Source organism: Pleurodeles waltl, chromosome 3_1 (assembly GCF_031143425.1).
Source record: "Pleurodeles waltl isolate 20211129_DDA chromosome 3_1, aPleWal1.hap1.20221129, whole genome shotgun sequence".
In the NCBI taxonomy this organism is placed as follows: Eukaryota; Metazoa; Chordata; class Amphibia; order Caudata; family Salamandridae; genus Pleurodeles; species Pleurodeles waltl.
Genome location: NC_090440.1, coordinates 995,292,160 through 995,314,706, shown reverse-complemented (window position 1 = coordinate 995,314,706; position 22,547 = coordinate 995,292,160). Strand labels below are relative to the sequence as shown.

The window sequence follows — 22,547 nt, the reverse complement described above, 5'->3', positions numbered from 1 at the left end:
GCCAAAGTTACCTCATACCGCTACCATGGCTTAAAATATTAGATCCGATTTCATCATGGTAAACATTCAGGGCACGTATTCCTGCACATTCACTGATAAAGTATCAAATGCCTGCCTAACCCAAAAATAAGATAAAGTTTGCGGTGACCCATAGTTTCACACTACTAAGTGGACTGGGCATAATGTTATTGCTTTTGACAACTGCATATTCCATAATGCCACCCTCTTCTTCCTAAGGTGCGTGCTGATCATATTGAGTAAAACCACAAAAAAAAAGACACGCTGAAGGTGCCATTCCTACACTGCTCGACATCTGTGTATGCCGTGACAAGAGGGCACCTTGTATTGAAGTGCTTATTGTATTGTGCACGTTGGAGCACTAAAATACCTATACCGCTCTTTTTGACATTTAGATGTGCCATGTCAAATGGCTCCTTGTATTAAAAGTGCTTCATGTGTTGTGGAAAAAGGCGCACTTAAGTGCGTATATTTCCAAAATCCCTGATAAAGTGTCAAACACTGACTTTGACAAAAAGATGGCAAATAAGTGCTTCATGTTTTGTGCAAAGTAGCACCCTTTAAGTGCATGTGCTTCCATGGCCACTGATAAAGTATCAGATGCTAATATTGAAGGAGGGCACATGGGTGGTATCTACTTCCAAGGCCACTGATAGAGTATTGACCGCTGACAATGACAAAAGGAGGGCAAACAAGTCCTTCATGCATGGTCAATATAGCGTACTTAAAGTGCATGTGCTTTCAAAGCCACTGATGAAGTATCAGACATTAATATTTATATAAGGGGGGCAAAAAAGGTAGCATGGTCCTCAACATCAACCAATAAAGTATCTTGTGCTACATTGGACATCCGTGTGTACAATAAGAACCGTCCTTCGCTAAAGTGCCAGTTGTGCTGTAATGATAACTCGCTAAGGACGCCTACCCAACTGCACTTCACATCTGTATCTGCCATGACCAGGGGCTCCTAATGCTAAAGTGCTTGTCATTCTGTGAACAAGTGCGCTGAAGGTGTTCTTTCTAGCGCTCTTACTATCCATATGTTTCATAATGAACGGCTCTTTATGTCGTGCCTATCATGTTGTGCCAGATACGTGCTAAAGGTGCCTTAAGATTGTATATCTAAATTCTAATCCTTAAATTGGAGTAAAAACAATTGGTAAAAAATCATCTGGTGTGACTTGGTCTAAAATACCACTAGTACTCCCATTTCCACCTCAATCCAAGTTGATCACATCCTGCTTCATCAAGACATAATGGCAAACCCCTGGACAATCTTAAAGTTAAAAAATGCAGACAGAACATATACTCTAAACCATGCGAATTGACAGTGGGAGTTCCCCAGGGCTCAGCATTAAGTCAAACCGTATTTAACCATCTATCTTACTCCCTTGGCCTGATTGCCAAAGCCCTTAGGTCAAAAATGATATCTTATGCTGATGATAAGCAGCTGCTGTTTTCATGTGATAAAGGAGATGAGATCTCTAGAGTTCAGTTTACAACCTGCCTGATTGTAGTCTTCCAGTGGATAGCTACACACGAACTCAAGTGTAACGCTGACAAAACAGAAATTCAATTGTTTGGCAACACCCCGCCTGAACTTTGGCAGACCTTCTGGCCTGAAGATGCTCAACCCCGGCTTGCAGGAGGACATAGTTAAGAACATAGGGGTTAACATTTCATGACAATTTGTCTTTTAAACCTCAAATTAGGTCAGTGGCGCTTGTTTTGGCATTCTGTAGTCTTTAAGAAAGATTTTGCATTTTGTGTCCTTCATAGCAAACACAACGGTTATTCAGGCCCTGGTAACCTCCAGATTGGATTATCACAATACCCTATATTTTGGACTGCCAGAACAGCTGCTGGGCAAGTTCCAGGTAATTCACAATGTTGCAGCTCAACCACTTTTGAATTTGCCTATTAGAATGAGGACGTCCTCACATTTGCGTGACCTTCATAGGCTCCCTATTAAGAAAAGAATCCTGTTCAAAGCATTAGTTTTGGTCCATGGGGCTTTGTACCAGACTGGAGCTGTCTATCTCAGAGCAAGATTCAGGTTATATGATCTACTAAGAAAACTGAGATTGGCTAACAAATTGTTAATAGTAATTCCCACAATTAAACTGGCCGGAGTGGGAGAAAGATCACTTACTTAGGATCCATTGCTTGGAACAAGCAACTTCTGGAGCTTCACGCTCAGAGTAATGCTGTAGCTTTTTTAAAAGCACATATACCACTAACAGTGTCTCACAAGTTATCCATTCCTTGATATCCTTAAGCACTCCATCCTGTATTTCAAACTTGGCTTTATTTTGAGCATGCAGGAAGGCTTTACACTTTTGCCATTTTCAAAACCCCTCTTGTTGACTAACCAGTTGGAAATTCCTGGTTTCTCAACTGTCTCTGCTCTCATATTACTGCTTGTCATTTTGTCCCTTAAGGGGGGCCGAGGGGAGGGAAGAGAGAAAGAGAAGGAGGAAGAGAAAGAGAGAAAGAGAGAAAGAGAAAGGGTGGGAGTGTGAGTGTGTGTGTGTTTTTTTTTTTTAAATAAGTTATTGCAGTCGTGCTCTGATGTCACAATGCCTGCTGCCAGAACCAGCAGCCCAGGTAAAAGGCAGGTCAAGGAGGGTAACTGAAGTAGCTGTTTAAAGCAACAAAACAAAGTTGCTTTTCTTTCTTCCGGTCTATTTAATAGCTTACAATAACAAGCAGAGAGAATATGTTTATATTTCGACTCCTTAAAGAAAAGCTAGAATCTTTCTACATGTTCTGCCACCTGTAGCCTTTTTTATTTTTTTAATGGCTTGAAGCGAGCTGTTTGTGATATCTGTTTGTAACAAATATCTAGGAAAAGTGCCCTCTTTCTTGGCATGGTTACCCCCATTTTCTGCCTGTTGTCAGTGTGTTTGACTGTGTCCACTGGGATCCTGCTAACTAGGACCCCAGTGGTTATGTTCTCTCCTGTAAACTGTGGTAACTATCTTTTTCTTCCCACATTTGGCATACTGGTCCCCTCATGCGGTACCCAGGTAGTTGGGTTACCAGGGGATCCCTATGGGCTGCAGCAGTTATTCTGCCACCCATTAGGAGCCTGTGCAAAAGGTTCTCCAGGCCTGCCATTGCAGTCTGCATGAAACGGGAGCATGCACCCGTTTTCACCACAAGTCACTGAACCAGGTCACTGTAAGTCACCCCTAGGTTGGCCCTCTCATCCCAGAGGGCAGGGTGCAGGTCCCTGTGTGTGAGAGCACCCCTGCACTAGCAGAGGTACCCCCCCAAACTCCAGGCCCATTTTCCTTGACCTTGTGAGTGGATGGACACCATTTTACGTGTGTACTGGACATAGGTCATTACCTATGTCCAGCTACATAATGGTAACTCCGAACCTGGGCATATTTGGTATCAAACATGTCGGAATCATACCCCAATACTGTTCCAAGTATTGGAAGTATGACTCCATGCACTCTGGTGGTTCTTAGAGGACCCCCAACATTGCTACCACCAGTCTTACAGGATTTTCGGGGCAGCCCAAGCTGCTGCCACCACCCCTCAGACAGGTTTCTGCGCTCCTGCTGCTTGATCTGATCAAGCTCAGGAAGGCAAAACACAGGATTTCCTTTTGGAGAGGGAGGTAACACCCTCTCCCTTTGGGAATAGGTGTGACTGGCTTGGGAGGGGTAGCCTCCCAATGCCACTGGTATGCTTTAAAAGGCACATTTGGTGCCCTGCGTGCCTAAACCAGTCCATACCGGTTCAGGGACCAAGGCCCTGCTCTGGCGTGAAACTGGACAATGGAAAGGGGAGTGGCCACTCCCCTGTACATCACCACCCCAGGGGTGATGCTCAGAACTCCTCTAGAGGGTCTCTGGGTTCTGCCATTTCGTTTCCAAGGTTGGCAAGGAACTCTGAGAGCATCTGGGTGGACAGGCCCCCTCCTGATTGATAGGTGTTTACCTGGCTAGGTGACCAATCCCCCTTTCAGGGCTGTTTGGGGTCTTTCTTGGGGGGTCCTCAGATTCGGCTTGCAAAATTCCAGCCGGACTCCTCTGCAACCTCCACTTTTTCTGACTACTGGAACTGCGACTGGACTCTCCAGGAACAGACAACGCTGCAAACAACAAAGAAGACTCTTCTGCAACTTTGTTGCCACAAATCCTGCCAGCTTTGCAACATTTCCAATAATGTGATTGTGAATTGCTCATTTCCAAATTGTTTGGGCTAGAAGGGACAGTTGAGATGAATGTCTCCCCCCCCCCTTGTTTCTTCAGATAATACATGGTTGTCATATTGTCTGTTTTTATCAAGCCAGTCTTGTGTTTGAGAAGGGGCTGAAACACTTTTAGGGCAAGGAACACTGCTAATAATTCTAAATGGTTTATGTGATAAGTTAACTGTTTTGAATTCCATTCCCCTTGTATGGTAAGGTTGTTGAGATGAGCTCCCCAACCTATCATTGATGCATCTGTTGTTATGGTCTAAGGCACAGGGTCCTGAAATGACCACCCCTTCATTAAATTGCTGTGATTCCACCATTGAAGGGACTTGTGTGATTGGCGGTCTAACAACACTGGATCTTGCAATTGACCCTGTGCTTGAGAACATTGTTGTGAGGGGCACTGTTGTAGTGTTCTCATATTTAATCTTGCATGTGGTACTACTGCTATGCAGGATGCTATAATTCCCAATAGTCTCATGACAAACATTACTGTATAGTATTGATTTGGCTGCATCTGTGATATAAGGTTTTGGAAAGCTTGTATCCTTTGTGTATTTGGATAGGCTAAGGCTTTTTGTGTATTGAAAATAGCACCTAGGCAAGGTTGAAACTGTGCTGGTTGAAGATGCGATCTTTGATAATTGATAGTGAACCCTAATGAGTGTAGAGTTTCTATTGTGTATGTTGTTGACATTGTATAATATTGCTTGATTTTATGAGCCAATCGTCTAGATAAGGAAAGACGTGTGTGTTGTCTCCTTAGGTAAGTTGCTACTACCGCTAGACAGTTTGTGAATACTCTTGGAGCTGTTTTTATGCTGAATGGTGGAACTTTGAATTGGTAGTGGTTTCCCGCTATCCCAAACCTCGGGTATTTTTGGTGAGCTGGATGTAAGGGGGTATGAAAATACGCATCTTTGAGATCTAATGCTATCATGTAATCTTGTTTTTGTAGTAGTGGAATGACGTCCTGCAGAGTTACCATGTGAAAGTGTTCTGACAGGATATATAGATTTAGTGGTCTGAAATCTAGAATGGGTCTGAGAGTGCCATGTTTTTTGGGAATGAGGAAGTATAGTGAGTATACCCCTGTTCTGTGTTGATATTTTGGGACTAATTCTATTGCCTGTTTTAGTAGTAGCGATTGTACTTCTTGTTGTAACAGAACATTGTGTTCTGGGAAAAGCCTGTGATAACAAGGAGGAATGTTTGGAGGGGTCGAAATCAATTCTAGGCAATAACCATTGCGGAAAACTGAAGGTACCCATTGGAATGTGGTGATATTTTGCCATTGGGAGTGGAATTGCTGCAGTCTGCCCCCCACAGGAGATGTGTGGGGTTGTGGTATGCTTATGAAGTTACTGTTTTGATGGAGTAGTGACACTTTGAGGCCTGGAATTTCCTCTGGCTCTGAAGTTTTGTCCCCAATAAGAGCCTCTAAATCCCCTCTCTGGTATTGTTGTTGGCTTTGTTCAGGTTGGGAGGTTGAAGCACCTGTAGATTGAATTCTCCCCTAAGTTGTTGTTTACGAAAGGAGCCTCAATAAGGTGTTGTGTATAGGGCTCCCATTGCTTTAGCAGTGTCTGAATATTTCTTGAGTTTCTCGATTGTGGTGTCAACCTCAGGACCAAACAAGTGCTCTTATCGAATGGCATATTTAGTACTGCCTGTTAATATTTCTGGTTTGAATCCAGAAGATCTTAACCATGCATGTCTGCGAATGGTTATAGCAGTATGTACGCTCCTAGCTGCTGTATCTGTAGCATCAAGAGCAGACCTTATCTGACTGTTGCTTATTGCCTGACCTTCTTCAACAATTTGTTGAGCTCTCTTCTGATGTTCTTTTGGCAGGTGTTGTAATAATTCCTGCATTTTGTCCCAGTGTGCCCTATCATTTCTTGCTAGCAAGGCCTGTGAATTGGCAATGCGCCACTGGTTAGCTGCCTGTGTAGCTACCCTCTTGCCAGCAGCATCAAACTTCCTGTTTTCTTTGTCAAGGGGAGGGGTATCCCCTGACGATTGACTATGGGCCCTTTTTCTGCCAGCACTGACAACAGAGTCTTGAGGTACCTGATGTGTGATGTAAGCTGGATCTGTAGGCGCAGGCGTGCATTTTTTATCTATACATGGTGTTAAAATCCTAGCTTGAACAGGTTCCTTAAATATTTTGCCTGCATGCTTTATCAGGCCAGGCAGCACTGGTAACATGAATGCGTGGAGGATAGTGTATTGAAAAGGAAATCCTCTTCTAATGGCTCACTATGCATAAGTATCCGATGGTATGCAGCTGCCCTAGAGATGACCTGTATGTATGCAGTTGTATCTTCTGGTGGCGAAGGCTTTGAAGGATAGAGGTTTGGGTCATTTGCTGGTATGGGATCTGGATCATAAAGATCCCAAGGATTAATTGTATCACCATGCGAATAAGTGTGTGGGTGAGTTGGTGAAGGCAATGGTGGTGGGCTAACAGGTGGTGGTGAAAAAAAATTTGTGGCGAATATGGTGGAGAATTTTGCAAGGGTAATGGCTTCTCCTTCCTTTAAAAAACCTTTGCTGGTGGTGGAGCAGTATCAGGATGTTCTTGAAAAGCCAGCTTTCTTTTTGTCTGTGGAGGAGCTGCAGCAATGATCCTCCCAGTCTCTTTGTGGATATGAATCCTCAACTGCTTTTCATCCATGATTTCAAGAATAGGTTGAATGTCAGAGTCTTCAGAAATATATTCGGATGTTTTTGGTGACTTAGAGGACTGTTCATCAAATGTCTTTGAGCTCTGTTTTAATCGGCTCTAAAGTCCTTGTTCCTCTGTATATGAATATTTTTTTGGCTCCCAAGTTGGCAATTTTTTTGGTCCCGAAAATACAGCCTGGTGTTTTGGCTCAGAATCAGGAGGTTGAGGTTTCGACTCCGAAGAGCGTGGCCGTCAGCTCGGCTCGGATGTCGAGCTTTTGACAGATTTGCTCGATTCAGGTATCGAGCTGGTGTGGCCATTTTCAGCACCAAACCCGAAGGCTGGTCGCCGATTATTTTCTTTCGGGTTGAACCATGGCTCTCTGGCAGTGGTGCACCCAAGGCCTTTGATGTTTTTTTAGTAGTGGGCATAGGGGCAGTTGTACTCACATACTGAGCTGCAGTGATGGGTTGGCTATCCTTCTCCAAGTGTTCTTTGGAGTCGGTGTCCTGAATGGAAACTGCCGTCTGGGCCTGTTCTTCCTAAATGGTGTTGATGTATTCTGTAGTCTTCTACGCCAGTTCCAGTCTTCTGACTCTCCGGTCACGCATTGTTTTCTTCAACCGGAACGACCGACAGGCTTCACAGTCTTCTTCTCGATGGTCAGGAGAAAGACAGAGATTACATACCATGTGTTGATCTGTGTATGGAAATTTTGCGTGGCATAGAGGACAGAATCGGAATGGAGTCTGATCCATCAGTCTTCAGCGTGGCAGGCCTGAACAGGCCCGAGCTGGGCGCTCACGCCCAAAGGGGCATAATCTGGTTTTCAACTGTACTATTGGCTCGACTATCGATGGAAAACACGATCGAAACAATACCGATGGTTAAAGAAAGTTATATAAAGTTTCAGAATCAAAAATCTCGGAGCAACAGGAAACACATCCGAACCAGACAGCCGAAAGAAAACAATCTAACAAAGGAGTTGATGCCCATGCGCACTATGACCGAAAGGAGGAGTCACTCGATCCCGTAACTCGAAAAAAGACTTCTTCGAAGAAAAACAACTTGTAACATTCCGGGCCCAAAACTGGATGGCAGAAGCTATGCATAGCATGTGTATGACAGCAGTGGAAACAAATGTGGTCCAATAACATTATTTAAAGAATTATACTAGTAAACCTGTATTCACAAATGTATTACTACAGTGTAAATGTCAATTATTTTTCATTAACAGAACAGCAAAATTGACATGAGAAAACACTAATTCGTTTCTCATAGATTGCAAGTAATAAATAATTTACACAGGGAAATAACTCTCCTTATATTCAGGAGGCTGTTGCAATATAATTTTACCTAAATGCACAAATCTAACCCCTTGAATCCTGGTTTTACTTAAATGGCTTTCAATAAAACAAATACACATGAAAAATGCTGTTGCATAAATCTATATGCAGATGTCTACAGCATTATATGTTGTTCGCCACCATTGTTGCAGGAGAGCCTTCCGGACCCACCCGAGACTTTGCCTCTCACGAGTCATGGCCAGTCAACAATGCAAATAAATAGCATACTACATTGTACTCAGGTGCATATGCATAGAAGTATGTGTGTATTTGATTGTTCTTTTGGTACATCTGAAGCTCGCCGCATTTTTTAAAACAATTAGTGCGTTTATGAAAATGTATCTGTTAGCAATGCCGCCTAAGAGCCGCCACCACACGTAAAATCAAGGAAGCATATAACTCAGTGAACATAAAAGTTATTACTGATTAATTGTAACTAGAAATCTAGCACCTAAAATGCTTTTTCAGAACAAGCAGTTGTGTGCAGCTGTACAATGCTGCATATTGGCCGCTTTAGCATGGGAGAACTCCAGGCACACTGCAGGAAAGCTGTCACAGCTGTACCTGACTCTTTTGGCGCTGGTTCCACAAAGACTGATATGGACTTCGGTTCATTCATAAGTAGCAATTGTTCCTCCTCTTCCTCTATAGGCGAAACATCAATGTTTGCAAATGCAGACACCGCTAAAAATAAGTGTTAAATGTATGTGAGAGGGGCCACTGTGTTTCAGGTAAACTCATTACAGAAATATCAGATTACCTCATTCCAGAAAAGCTTGTTTGTGCAAAAATTAGTTTTTAATAGGTGGCATTGTAATCTGAAATCTACTCAGTTCTACAGCACACTATTAATTAACTTCAACCGAATTACAAAATGCGACCAGATTTCCCCGTCCAAGTAACTAATTGTAAAACAGGATGAAAAGAGAAGCGAGGTTAATTGTGATCCTAGTAGTGCATCATAGGAGTCATAATTATTAGAATACGAGTATTTCAAAATCTATCCACTCCAAACCATGGAAGATGTTCGCTAAGGGCCGCAGACACAAATTCACAGTATTTCAATCACTACACCAAAAGTGTGCGCCTCAACTTTCTCGTAATGCAAGCAATAAATAAATGATCATGTTTATGATGAGATGAAAACTGTGTAGTGTGTGTTTCAACTCGAACTTTTAGATGTGCATTAGAGACCAACGACGGTGAAACTATACTACCCACCATTTTGAAATGACATCCAGTAATGCCCAGTCTAATGCAAGCCACACAGGTCAATTGCAATCTAAAATGGAGAACTTTAGCTAGCTGTGCAAGTAAGGTTAGTAATGCGGGAACTGAGCCACACTGCGGAGAAAGCCATAGCAGCTGTACCTGGCTCTTTGGAGGCTGGCTCCACATGGACTGATTTTGGCTCAGGTACATCCATCGCCAGCACTTTGTCAACCACCACCGCTTCTTCCTCCTCCTCCTCCTCCTCCTCTATTGACGCAACGTTAATGCTTGAAAAATCAACCATGGCTAAAAACAAGTTATGATGAATTAAACCACCACTCCCGGGCTTCTAAGAAGCGAGACACAGTTGAACTAAAATGCCCCTCCAATTTACATGCCATTTTAAATCAAAATTCAGAATCACCATTCTCTTCTGATGACAGCACAGAGAGAAAGTGTTCCAATAACAAAAGCGAAGCAAAACACACAATATGTGTGTGTCAAAGCAGCTAAAGTTTGAGTGGAACTTCTTACAACTTACCTGAATTAAGTCATAAAACCTTTCCTGACAAAGTAACTGGCCAAAAAAGATTTCACGTAAACATTTTTGAAAGAAATAAATGCACCAAGAAAATTAATTTGACCACATTACAGGGGCCAGCGTGTATGCAGTCAACTGGGGCTGGGAGGACACGTGTACATGCAGAAACAGCTGCATGTAAGTTAGCAGTTTAAAAAAATAAGCAAAATTGATGAAATGTGGTGGTGTGAGTAAAAGAATAAGCAGGAAGGAGCATGTCCCTCTAATTTAAATAATTATATTTACATATTTTAAAATGTTACAATGCAAGAGCAATATCAAAGTACAAACAACAAGCACCGTCCGATTCAAATAGTCTTTATTTGGTGAACTAAGTATCAATGAAAATTGAATTTAATAGAAAAGATAGGAAATCCATCATTTCCACTTAAAAGAATTTCAGTGAGGTAATTTCAATGGTTTCATAGCGTAATGAAAAAGAAGAGGAGACATTTAACTGATCTAGATTATGAAGGATTGCAGTAGACATTTTGAACACAAAAAGCAAAAGCAAAGCAGCTGAAGAAAGGACTGGACAACAAAGCAAGTACAAGGGAAGAAAGAAGCATTAAATAATGTAAAATATCACGTATATTAATTTTAAATTGAAACGATTAGCTACCATCACGTGTGAAAAGCTATTAACTTGCCAAGCATTATGAGCCTGACAGTCCACAATGTTTCTAGCAGTAGAATGCTAAAGAGTGTGATCACCATCCAACTTGGAGATGTTTAGCATCACATTATGAGGTTCATGAAAGCACATTCATTAAATGCGGTGAACTTTACGACATAGACAGAGATGAGTGGAACATTCTGTAAGGAAGGTTTGATGTTGACTCAAAGAGCCTACTGGAACTATTTCCAGCTGCTGCTTCCGGCTAAACCTGGAGACTATACTGAGAACAATCAGATTGACCTGCCTCTATTCAAGAGCATGGCTCTCGATCTGTTCCACTTTCTTAGTTTTAGATTCTTTGCATCTTAGTTATCTCACAACTGTACTGAGGTCAGTCCTTTCATGATCAACTGCAAGAAGGAACCTGAAACTAAGGCATTATGAAAGGTGCCAAGTGGGGGCCTATTAAATGGAGAGCCTTGACTGGTCCCCATGTGCTGGATGCAGCCGATAGCCCTCAGTACCCTAAAAAGATGGCACAGGGGGAGCTTCTAATCATAGTAAAGGGGTAAAACTAATGCAGAGCTGCCAGTCTTCTCAGATCTTAGAACAACTGAATGTCAGCTCTTCCAAGTTAAGTACGGAAGGAAATTATTGGTATCGAGCCCTGCTTCCATCATTTATAGAGGTTTCAGAAAGGCAGAAGGTTTTCCCTGGGTAGGACAAAGGAGTCCAGAAACGGTGAAGGAAACTACATTGCAACAGTGGCTTCATAAGTAGACAAAAAGGTCTCCAAGCAAAAACAAAGACATAGAGGTCTTTCTCACCAAATATGTGCTCTTAAATATTGTTACCAAGATCAAAACCTTTTAAACTACCATTCCTGGACATCAAACATCACTTCCTTAAAGACAGTAAAATAGAGTCTGATGGTTTGTGTGGCTGCTTGGATGATTCAACTCTATAGAATACATTCCTCACTGGAATACTGTCACAATTTCAAAGGAGTGTTTTAATTCTCACCTGCAGTCCTTTCAGCAAAACAGGAGTGAAGCCTTCTTGAGACGATATTATAAGAGGACAGACAAGAATAATGACACAAATAGGTAGAAAAGAGGTGTCTGTCTGTCTCATGATTTCCAGTTCAATGCGAGGACTGAGGGACAGATCTTGGACAACTACACATATAAATTATGTGATTTCACTGGATGCGCCTTGAGGGAAGCACTCAACCATTACATACTATTAAACCAAGGGTCAGAAGAAACATGCCAGAATATTGGGAAAGTGACTATGCCTAGCATATTTCAGTGCAGGGAACAAACCATCAATCGAAGCATGTGCAGCTGTGTTAAGGGAAGAATTATAGAGATCGGATGTGCTAACCTCAACAGCAGCTAGCATCCACTTTTACACACATTGTTAAATTATCTTCAATCTAGGGAGATAACCGGTATTTTGCTGTACGTAGGCAAATCGGAAAGTGGGAGAATTCTTGATAAATGATACTTCTGCTGGGGCGAAACTATTCAGGCACGTAAAAGGTGGTCCACAGAATAGTGCAAAAAGTCCACAAAACAGATCAAACCCTGCAGCTATCAAGTTACTATATACAACACCAAAAGATCCCCTCCATACCAAATGAAAACAGGATAACAAAGGGGGAAACTATTCAAAGATTGACAATGAAGCCTTTAAAGTCCAAAGATCTAAAAGCACTAGAAAGTTCTTAAACACATTCACCAATAGTTTCAACTGAACTTGATCAGAGAATAATCGATACTAACAAATTATTTCATCCGACATATAAATCTATGACATTTTAAATAGAGGAATTTTTTTTAAAATTGGCATAAGCAGTAAAGAAACTATTTCACAAAAGATCAACACATATAACATCAATAGTTTCAACCAGCAAATAAGATAGAAAGGAATCCATCAAATGTAATACCCTGGTGTTCAAGTAAGATAGCAAACTAAGTTTTTCAATCGAAATAATATTTTAAAAAATGAGGACCAAACATCATGGAAGATTATAGTGACCTTTTCCTAGCAATCTTATTAGCCCCACTGCATGAAGAGAAACGTCTGTCTCAAATATCACCAAAACCCCAACCGGGAAGCAGAAGCTTACCCACTTTGCGCATAAGGTTAAGTGAAGCAAAATAATTCACTAAATGAATGACCAGTGAAAAATTAAGGGCCTGATTAGGATCTTGGCAGACTGGGTTATATCCATATCCCATTATATCTTATGGAGAGCATAATATTGCGGACAAAATATCTGTCACATTTGTGACGGAGTACTCAATCCACCAAGATCGTAATCAGGCCCTAAGCCTACAAACACACATTCTGACAAAAGGAAGACAATGTAACCTCAGTTGAGGTGGCTGCCCTCAACACTAGCGAAACCTACAGCAAACTGAAACAAGTATATAAAACTAAAATTCTCACATAATGTGAAATATGTTTAAGGTATGCTGGAGGTTTGGCTCAACTAGCCACGATGAAAAAGTATAAAATTATTGTCAAAATTGGGACGTTCTCCCAAAGATAAGTTATATGGAATATCAACAACAAGCAACACAAAGTTGCAATAAAGGCTAATCAAAAGTGTGGGTGTTTACTTACATAGCATCAAGTTTGTGTGGAATTAGTCAGAATGGACATAAAAGAAATATGGCTACTGAGGATATTGGTCAAAATTGGGAATCCTGTGTGATAAATACAGCACTATTACTACTAAAAATATAAAGAAATCCACAACTCAGCCCAAAAAAAATCAGAATCTTAAAAATACTGGAAAAAATTGTCAGTAGTCCAAAATGAGTATATTCACTTCAGGAATGTTTTCTAACTGGTTACTTCAATACGAATCTTATGAATGATGTTACTGATAGTGGGCTGGTGAGCTACCAAAATTACCAGAGGAACATCCCCCAACAATGTAAGAATAACTTAGGAAAAGACGATAGGTGAACCCTCTTGAGACCACTTTAGGTTAAAAAAAAAAAAGGGGGATTTTTCTCAAGGCTACCCTATTAAGTGTGGAAACCAATGCAGGGCTCAAGAGCTGAAAGGGTTTGCATCTCACTATGTGCTGAGGTGACAATAACTAAAAAGGCCACTTTGAATGAATTAAACTTTCTGAATGGACTTAAACAGAGGACCCATCCATTTACAGAGTACCATGTTCTGTTCTTATGAGGTGAAGGTGCCTGTAATGGAGGACAGCCTTCCTGGAAGTTTTCATTACTGAGACCATGAAGAATGGCATTTGGTGGGCCCTTTCCTCTATGGAGTTACAGATTTAAGGAGGACTCTGATTGTAACATTTGGCAGCTTAGCAAGATGTTGTGAAGTATGATGACATGACATATTAAGGGGAGATGTAGTAAGGGCTCCTGCTGCTCACACCACAGAAAACCCTTTTGCATTTGAGAAAAACTGAAGCTCTTGGTGCTTCCTTCAGAACAGCCATTCATGAGTGTGGCAATTCTAAAAGGCCATACTGTCTAATCTCAGTTTTCATGCCGCTAAACTCAATGACCTCAGCTTCAGATAGAATAGCTGGCCCTGCAGTCTAGTAAAAAAGTTCATTATGCATGACATTTTCTTCTGTGGCTTTGGTACATTTGAAGGGGCTTTAGAAACTACCTTTCTTTGAGCCATTCCAGAACAATGAGGGTGATTGCTGCTCAGGAACATCTGAGTTTATCAAGTCTGAAGGTACAAGTGGAAAGAATTAAAAGGTATAAATTAGTATCTGTGGCCAGTTCACCTAAATGACTTTGCCTGGAGATAACAGTTCATACTATCTGGATGTGAAGCTTTGGCATTTGGCTTTTCAGATAAGTCAAAAAAGTCTAACTGTGTAGAATCGAGTCTACAAAATCATTTTGAAAAACATAGTCGAGGACGCGGTTGTGACTTTTCTCATAAAATCTGCTTAGGATGTCCACCTAGAGATTTTATATTCTATTGTGTGAACTCCTATTATTTTCAGGCCCATGACTAGAATCCAAGTTCAAATCTTCTATGCATCCAGAAATAAAGTTCTGGGACTGAATTACTGCAGGGAATAAATGGAACTTGTATTCACAGTTGTAAGTCCGGAGGGTTAAATGATCTTCCAGACATTGTTTTAGTCATCTAATCTGCCCAGGAAACAGGAAATCTGTTTGGATGTGGGTCTCTGAGTCTTCATGAGTTATTGACACTTCCCACAGATTACTGACACTCTCCTCTAAAGGAAACACTTGTTCATGTGTTGTATTTAGTAATATTCCTTGCTACAACAAAACATGAACTGGGGCTGTAACATCCCTTTGAATGTTTATCTGTAGACCCAATCCAGGCATTATGGAGACTTTATTTGAAGGTTTGAAGTACGTACTTGTTTTTGAGGTGTTGGCACTGACGAGCCAGTCTTCGAGGTATAGCTATAAAATGATTATTAGATGACGAAGGTGGGATGCTACCAACGTTTCAGTAAAGTTAGAGGAGTGGACTTGAGACTGAAGTGGAGCCCAGTGTACTTGTAATGTGATTTCCTCTACTATAAACCACAGGACCTTCCTCCGCTTCTTTGTAACTGCAATATGAAAAGAAGTGTTGTGCAATTATACAGAACACATCCAGTCCCCTTGTGTAAGGTGTGGAAACGGTTGAGTGCTAAAATGTGAAGCTTCCTGATCCATTTGTTGGCCAGTCTTATATCAAGAATGGATCTGAATTTTTTCTTGGGCCCTTTCTATAATAATAATAAAGACCTTTCATCCAGTGAGGGAGATGGACTGGTTCTACAACTTTATCTTTAAATAAAGAGGATGCTTCTTTGAGTAACTCATTTAGAAAGTACTTTAGCATTAGTTTTGGAGAAATAGAAGGTTGAGCACCTTGAAATGAAGTGAGCAGCCACCTATCACAACAGCAATCACCAACATGTCATCTGAGAGGTTTGTCCACTCTTTTAAATGTTGTATTGTAGCTCCCCACCACCCTCCCACCCCTAATCCCATGAAAAAGAATGGACGAATGGGGGAGGGGGAGGTCTGAAGGAGTCCTTGCCTTCTATTGAATAAAGGTCATCCAGAGGATCGTGTTCCTAAATCCTTGCCTCTAACAAGAAGTGCATCACTGGTGTATCACTGGCCCTGCTGATATTGCATGTAAGAATCTCAAGATAATAGCTGACACTAGCTGCAATCTTTCTATGTAAACTTGATTATAGAGAATTTCTACTTTTCCAAGCAAACAGCTTTAAATGGACCCTTTCAATTTTTCATCCTCTGTATCTTTCCTTCAGTGTGTTGTCAAAACAAAGCAGAACCTGTGAATTGTGGGCTCTTGCTGTTTAGCTGAGGCTCTTGCTTTTGAGTGATGAAAATAAATTCATAGGATCTCCATAGCATAGTACAATGGAAGTACCAGAAGCTGCCAGGTCTGCAGTGCCAATGGCAGAACTGGTAACATGGTTCAACAGGAGAAGATCTTCATGAACCAATCTCAAAAATATCTTGCCCATGATCACTTGGCAGGTCAACTGTCAGTTTTTGAGGGTTTTGCCTTGACTCTTGGTTATATTGGCTGGGGGTGGGGGGGTCAGTTGCCTTTATAGTTATATATGATATTCCACATGTCACCAGCAGTGTCCATCATTTTGATCTATCTCTAGGGAGGGACAGATGCCCTGGGGGCTGAGATGTGTCGCGACCACACAACAGACACTATGAAAGAGACTATTTATGGATAGGTAAGAAGACAGGAACTGCGTTGCTAGGGAGGTCTAGGTTTTCCCTAACCAAATCGTGGCCACTTTAACCATCACTGGAGTAACATTTTTTTTTTTCTTCTAGTTAGCCTGGGATCAATGAAAAATGATGTCTGCTGAACGTCCAAGGAAATGTTCAAATTGGTATGAAGATGTGTGATATCCCCCACCAGTGAAACTCCTGGAGGGGAGCCTATCAAGGAAGTTAACGTATTTAATGCAGATGTGGCACCGTCCAGTGGGATTGTAATCTCGTAAGTGAATAAAACTGAGGATCTTTTAGACCTATGCTCTTGAGGAAACCTCAAGGTCAAAGGTTTCTCTGGTGACCAGCGATGACAGCCCTTCACAATATTAATAATACAATGGAAGTTATTCTATAACATATTTGTGTCATATCTTTTACCAATGTTGAGACAATCAACGTTGAAGGGGCGTATCAATGGCAGCATTGTTGATGACTATGTCACCTCTTCTCCTCCTGAGTTTCTGGCCTGGCGAACTTGTCTCATTGCTCTCCTTTGACTGAAAGTCTTACAGTTTGCCAAGTAGCCTGATGCCATCTCTGTCCTAGGCAATTTTGTGGACATTTTGTCACACAATTCACACTCTTTTGTAATCGGAGAAGCTTGACGACAGACCACATACACTTTGTGATGGTTTGCAGCAGGTTCTTTATCATAAAGGAGCAACCTTTCACAAAAAATGAAGGCATAGTTACAGAAAAATACAGGAAAATGGCTGAAAATGTTTTATTAAGTTTAAAGAAGTTCAGTCAAAGAAAATGATGATTCTGAGAGAGAATCTTCAGTAAAGTTGGCAAAAACAACCAGAAGTGTTCCCAAGTTCCTCTCGGCCGTGCCAGAAAAAAAGTATCTTTGTGAGGCTACTGCCAGTGTTAGCCATCATAGGGTGTGGAAGCTCCTGGAGTGGAAGTCCCTGGAGGTTTTAATGGGACAACATGTCTCTTTATAAGCTCTTCTTATAGGAAAGCCTATAAGACTGCCCTTTTCTTCATTTAAACACGTTATGAAACAAGTTTGTTTTTTTGATAAGGTGTTTGTTTTCTTAACAATTCTGAAAACCATGGCAGTGATAAGCTCTTGAGAGTGCTATTCTGCACTGGGCATGCTAGACGTTTCACCCTTTTTGATATATAGAATAAAAAAAGTGTTTCATGGTTTGCACATGCAACAGGTAAATAATTATGTTAATGACTAATAATGATGGTCCTACAATGAAAATGCAATATTGATGATCACCTTCCAGATAACGGCAGTAACGATTAAATGCAATAAATACTAAGCAGTTCATTTTCAATCCAATTCATCGTTCCACAAAAATTCTCTGCCCTTTATAGATAATTTGAAGATTTAACGTGTTTAAAAAAAAAAAAAAATGTGTACCATGTGTAACTTACACTCCTGCTGCTTTTTAACCGGGGTCTTTATCAGGGAAAAGTGGATTAGATGGATTGTGTTTCCGTAGTTTGCACTGCTGCTATGGTTAATGTATGTGTGAGAGTGCCTGACAAAAGCTTGACATTCTTCTGCGTGTGCCATGCTTGTTTTGTATGGTGAAAGCCTCAACTGTGGCTGGTTGCCGCAGTCTAGTATCAAAACTGTGTGAGGGCAGGTTGTTTTGTTCCGGTCTGTAATACGTGTGTTATGTGTATATGAGGGCAGCTAGCACTGCTGCACATGATGTACCTGCTGTGTGTGTCAGCAACAACTGCTATCTGTGCCTCTATTATACGAGATGAATGGGTGTGTGTGCCTACATTCATGTATGCACCTCCAACTGTTGCAGGTGGCATCGGTCTACTACCTGTTCGTTTTATGGTGACGCTAACCACTGCTGCCTGTACATGCCCTATGTTGTAATATGTGAAGCTTGATAAAAACATTTTTCGCCATACAAAAGGTTCAATAGTTGGATAAACCCGTTATGTAGGATCATCCAGGTACTAGAGGTTCTTGCAAGGGAATGTTTAGTCCTTAAGCACTTTAAGCCAACAGTAGTTGTCTAAGAAACACGACATACAAGATTTATTGCTCAATATAACATGGCAAAAAACAGGCAATATGAACTTTCCACTCAAACAAGTTGAGTATGAGAAACAGTGGGTCAGCAGCGGGAACAGGAAGGCAACAATGAAAATGGCTGAAAAAGGCAAAAGGAAACCTTGATGCACAGGACAGAAGGCCACATAAGTTGCCAAAGCCGCAAAGCATAGCTTTACCTAAGTGCTCAGGTTCTTGATCCAAACGTGGGCCCTCAAGCACCATCGTTTCCACACCATCATCTTCCAGATCTCTGAACTCAACTTTGTACGGCACATGTTTAGCTGAAGAAATTTTGCAAAGGTTAATGGTTTGTGCAGGAAGAAGCCCAAGTAAAGCTCCTTCCTGCATGAATGACATATGAATATCTACATCTGGAAAAGTGTAATCCAGGGCAACCATGACACAAGGTTAAAATCTCATTCACACAATCTATTCTGCATGTGAACAAGCAAGTAAAGCTAGAATGCAATTGCTATTAGTCTTTCAGACCTTTTGCGAAACGTTTCCTTTGTAAAACTGAAAAGCGGGTCATGAGCCCAAGGAAAAGCATTCTGTAATGGAATTCAGGCTCTTGTGTGAACTGCCTGGTTCATATGTCCGAAGAGGTGCACCACTGTAAAAAAAATATATAGAGAAATATCTGCTTGTTGCAAAAGAGCCATATTTACCACCACTTACCTTACATTTATATTGTATATTCAAACAGTTATGACCACAGAGGTTACCACCATCTAGAATGAACCTTTTACATTTTGGGTATTTTAAAGTCTGGTACCAGTGCAACACCATGGCGCAAAAGGTCCACTCCCTATTTCCACTGCAGTGTTTAAAATAGTTTTGGGATTCCACAGTGGTCACAGGGCTATTTGAAAGATAAAGTATCTGCTAAAGGACAAGTTTCTTTTTTAGAATTTTAAAACTGACGGCTCCCATTATCTCTACAACATTTGAAAAACACATGATAAGCAAATTGCTTTCTTCTGACACCTATCTTCTGGAACCAATTGGCTGGGAATGACGTTCAAACGAACAATCAAAAATATATACTTATTTTTAGGTCAGGGGCTAGATTTTGTAACAAAGCTATAGTTCATTTTAGGAGCAAACAAAAAAGACTGAAGTTGTGTTGATGCATCGAGGCTAAGTGATAGCCTTCCCAGAAAGATATTACCTTAATGAAGGCAGTGTACATAGTTTTAAAAAAGAGACAATTAAAAGGCAACTTCAGTGCAAAGTGAACAAAAATCATTTTCACCAAATTTCAAATCGCCACTGAACCTCTTGCAAATTTCCTGATGTCCAAAGGGAGAAACAAGCCTCTGAAAATGCTGATTGATGCTAAGGGCTACCTGTGCTAGGTGGTTCTCCATTAAGCGTGCACAGGGCTGGTCCAAGCTAAAGGAAGCCCTAAAGGACAAACAAGAGATGGCGGAAACAGTGCTAAAGATGATGTTCTTTAATTCAAAACTGCTTGTGAAGCTGCCAGGGGGCTACTATCTGTACTGCTGTAAAGCACACGAGTGATAAAGTATGGGAGGCAAGCCTGGCCATTGAAAGTCTGTGTTTTCTGCCAAGATTGTTATGAAGTTTCATCCCTGGGACTTCTTCACCAAAATAAACGATCGGAAGAGTAGGTATGATGGTGGAGAGGCTAGGTTTTACTCCACAGAGGTTTCTTTTATTTTCTGCCAAAGTTAAGTTGAGTCCAATTAAAAGCTGAAAAACCAGCGTTCTCACTTTATCAATACTTTTAAGTGAGTTTTCCACTTATGTTTTAATAATTCCCCCATTTGCCATTACACAAACCCACCTCCATCCAGACTTCTGGAGGCCCGTTTGCTAGCTGTCCTCTCGAACTGCGGTGCTGGTCTGTCGATCATCGCGCTGGCATGGCGTGTTTGGGCCTGTGTTCGTCCACTATAGCGGAATTTAGAGCCCAGAGCCAGGAACCTGCCTTTGGGGATTGCTTCAGTTGATGTTAACCTGAAAGACAGATCAAAACAATGGATCCCCAATCAACCAAAAAATGATATAAAAAGTCACTCATCACTGAAACTCCATACTTTCCAGTCTTCTTCTCCCTCGGTCATACAAATGTGATGTCAAAGTCACTCTATTGCACTAGAGTACATGCACATTGTTCTAAAAGCTCATAACCAAGGTACAATACAAAAGTGACTCGTACCGCCCACATAAGCTCCCCAATGAACCAACCCCAGAAGTTCAACTTCCTTTTCCTCTTCTGTTCTAGACCTGCTAGTCGAAAACAATGCTCTAAGTGTAATTGAGATGGTTTGAAGGTCATATGTCTGAAGGGGCCAATAGAACGCAGGGATACACTGGTAAGCAGATTTAGGTTGCCTATAAATGTATCTCTCTAGCATTAGTCATTTTATAGCTCACATGCTTTTCAGAATATCGACTAATAGCAGGCTAAGAAAAATTCAAGAATTCTTGGCTGACAAAGCCTATATCAGATTTTGGAACAGTAATCCAACGGACACGTTTGCAGTTCTTCATTTAAACAGGGCCTGAAATTCCTTTCAGTTCGACTGTTTCTATTTAAGATTTGTTCAAATTAACATCATCATTAAGTAAAGGCGTCTAATACAAGGAGCACCGTGAAAAAAAAAAAAAAACTCAGTTACTGTGGCGAGCGCAAATTAGTAGATTTCCAATCAGGTGGTACCTTAGCAGGTAGTGGAGCCTGCTTCTGAAGGTTTAATACAGAGCTGTGCAGGGTTGGCACCACATGTGCACGTGGATGTACACGCAGCCACCCTCTATTCTTAAGCAGTTGTTCACACTCGTTCTCTCTTCTTAATGGAGCTTGTGGATGTGGCAGAAGAAAGCAATACACAGAGCTAGACAAAGAGGTTTTGGAGATCCAGCACTTTTATGGTGGAATATGAGTCAAAAAGTTTTTGTCTTCTGTTACATTGTTGGTGTCTCCTATTACAACTGTTGTAGTTCTAAAGCATGGCATTGCCATCTCATACAGGTATCAATGATAAGGAGACCGTCACAGCCTTGAATGAGTGTTCAGAAATGTGTTATAGTTCTCAGTAAGAAGTTGCAGCAGAGGTCACAAATACACTTTTCCATGGAAACTATACTCTGGAACCCCTGAAGCCCACAATTGGCTGCATACTAGTAAGAGAGCTGTGGTTTCCTTGATGGATGTCACTTTTTTCTGCAGAGGAAAGGCCCAATCGAGACCTGTGTTCAGAATGATTGATATGAACTCAATACTTCCTGAAGGTATTTGAAAGGAGTATGGGAAGGTTACCACAAATCAAAGACCAAGGAGAACCCTGAAATTTATGGCCAGGCTGAAAGCTGCCATCTCTATTTCTGCTAAGTGCATTCTACAGACATCCAACTTGCAAAACCCCTTTTGGATTAAGACCACTACTGAAACAGCTGTAAATCCTCATGGGGTTGCCTGGTCACATGGAAGCTTTCTGAACTAGTAACACTGGTCCTCACATTGCAAATCTAAGGAAGGATTAGTTAGCCCCTGCCCACTGAGGGCAGAATGTGTTATGTATCTTGATAGGATACCCTAGGTGAATAACTACTGCCAGAGGTCATTACATGTTTTTTGTTCATAATTTCCTGAGAAGAGGTTTCACAGTAGTGATCTCAACACATATGGAAAGGTACTTTGTTGTTGTTAACTACCTAAGTATATTTTTCAGGGATGCCTGTCATACAAAACCTCGAGAAGCAGCCCAACAGGTACCAGGAATTAAATGTTATGCAGCATGACAACTGTGGAAGCCTTTTCTCTGGTAGAATAAGCTCCCGATATTCCAAGGGAGAGATCTCTCTGCTTTTAAAAAGCATAACTTTACATACTGACTCATCAACATGGATATCAACTGTTCAACCACTAATTACACTAAGTTTAATTGATTCAAAAAACAAAAAAAACAGTAGCTGCCTTAAAACCTTGAGGCTTTAAGCCTTTCCCCATAAAATATCTGTAGCACTTTTCACATGCAAAGAGTGAATTGCTTGCTTCACTTGATTTGACAGATTGT

The 22,547-nt window shown here is 41.1% G+C and overlaps 1 protein-coding gene across 14 annotated transcripts in view; it reads right to left on the bottom strand.

Moving 5' to 3' along the window:
• EPB41 (erythrocyte membrane protein band 4.1) overlaps window positions 1-22,547 on the bottom strand; it is a 698,787-nt gene that overhangs the window by 206,105 nt on the left and 470,135 nt on the right. For 6 of the 14 annotated variants that reach the window (XM_069224160.1, XM_069224159.1, XM_069224158.1 and 3 more), the window contains 4 exons: window positions 20,312-20,484; window positions 18,678-18,782; window positions 9,620-9,766; window positions 8,813-8,932 (listed from right to left, as the gene is read on the bottom strand). In XM_069224160.1, the coding sequence (XP_069080261.1) occupies window positions 8,813-8,932; window positions 9,620-9,766; window positions 18,678-18,782; window positions 20,312-20,484 (545 nt within the window). The remainder of the gene's footprint in view (window positions 1-8,812; window positions 8,933-9,619; window positions 9,767-18,677; window positions 18,783-20,311; window positions 20,485-22,547) is intronic. The other 8 variants (XM_069224170.1, XM_069224167.1, XM_069224169.1 and 5 more) reach the window with 3 other exon arrangements.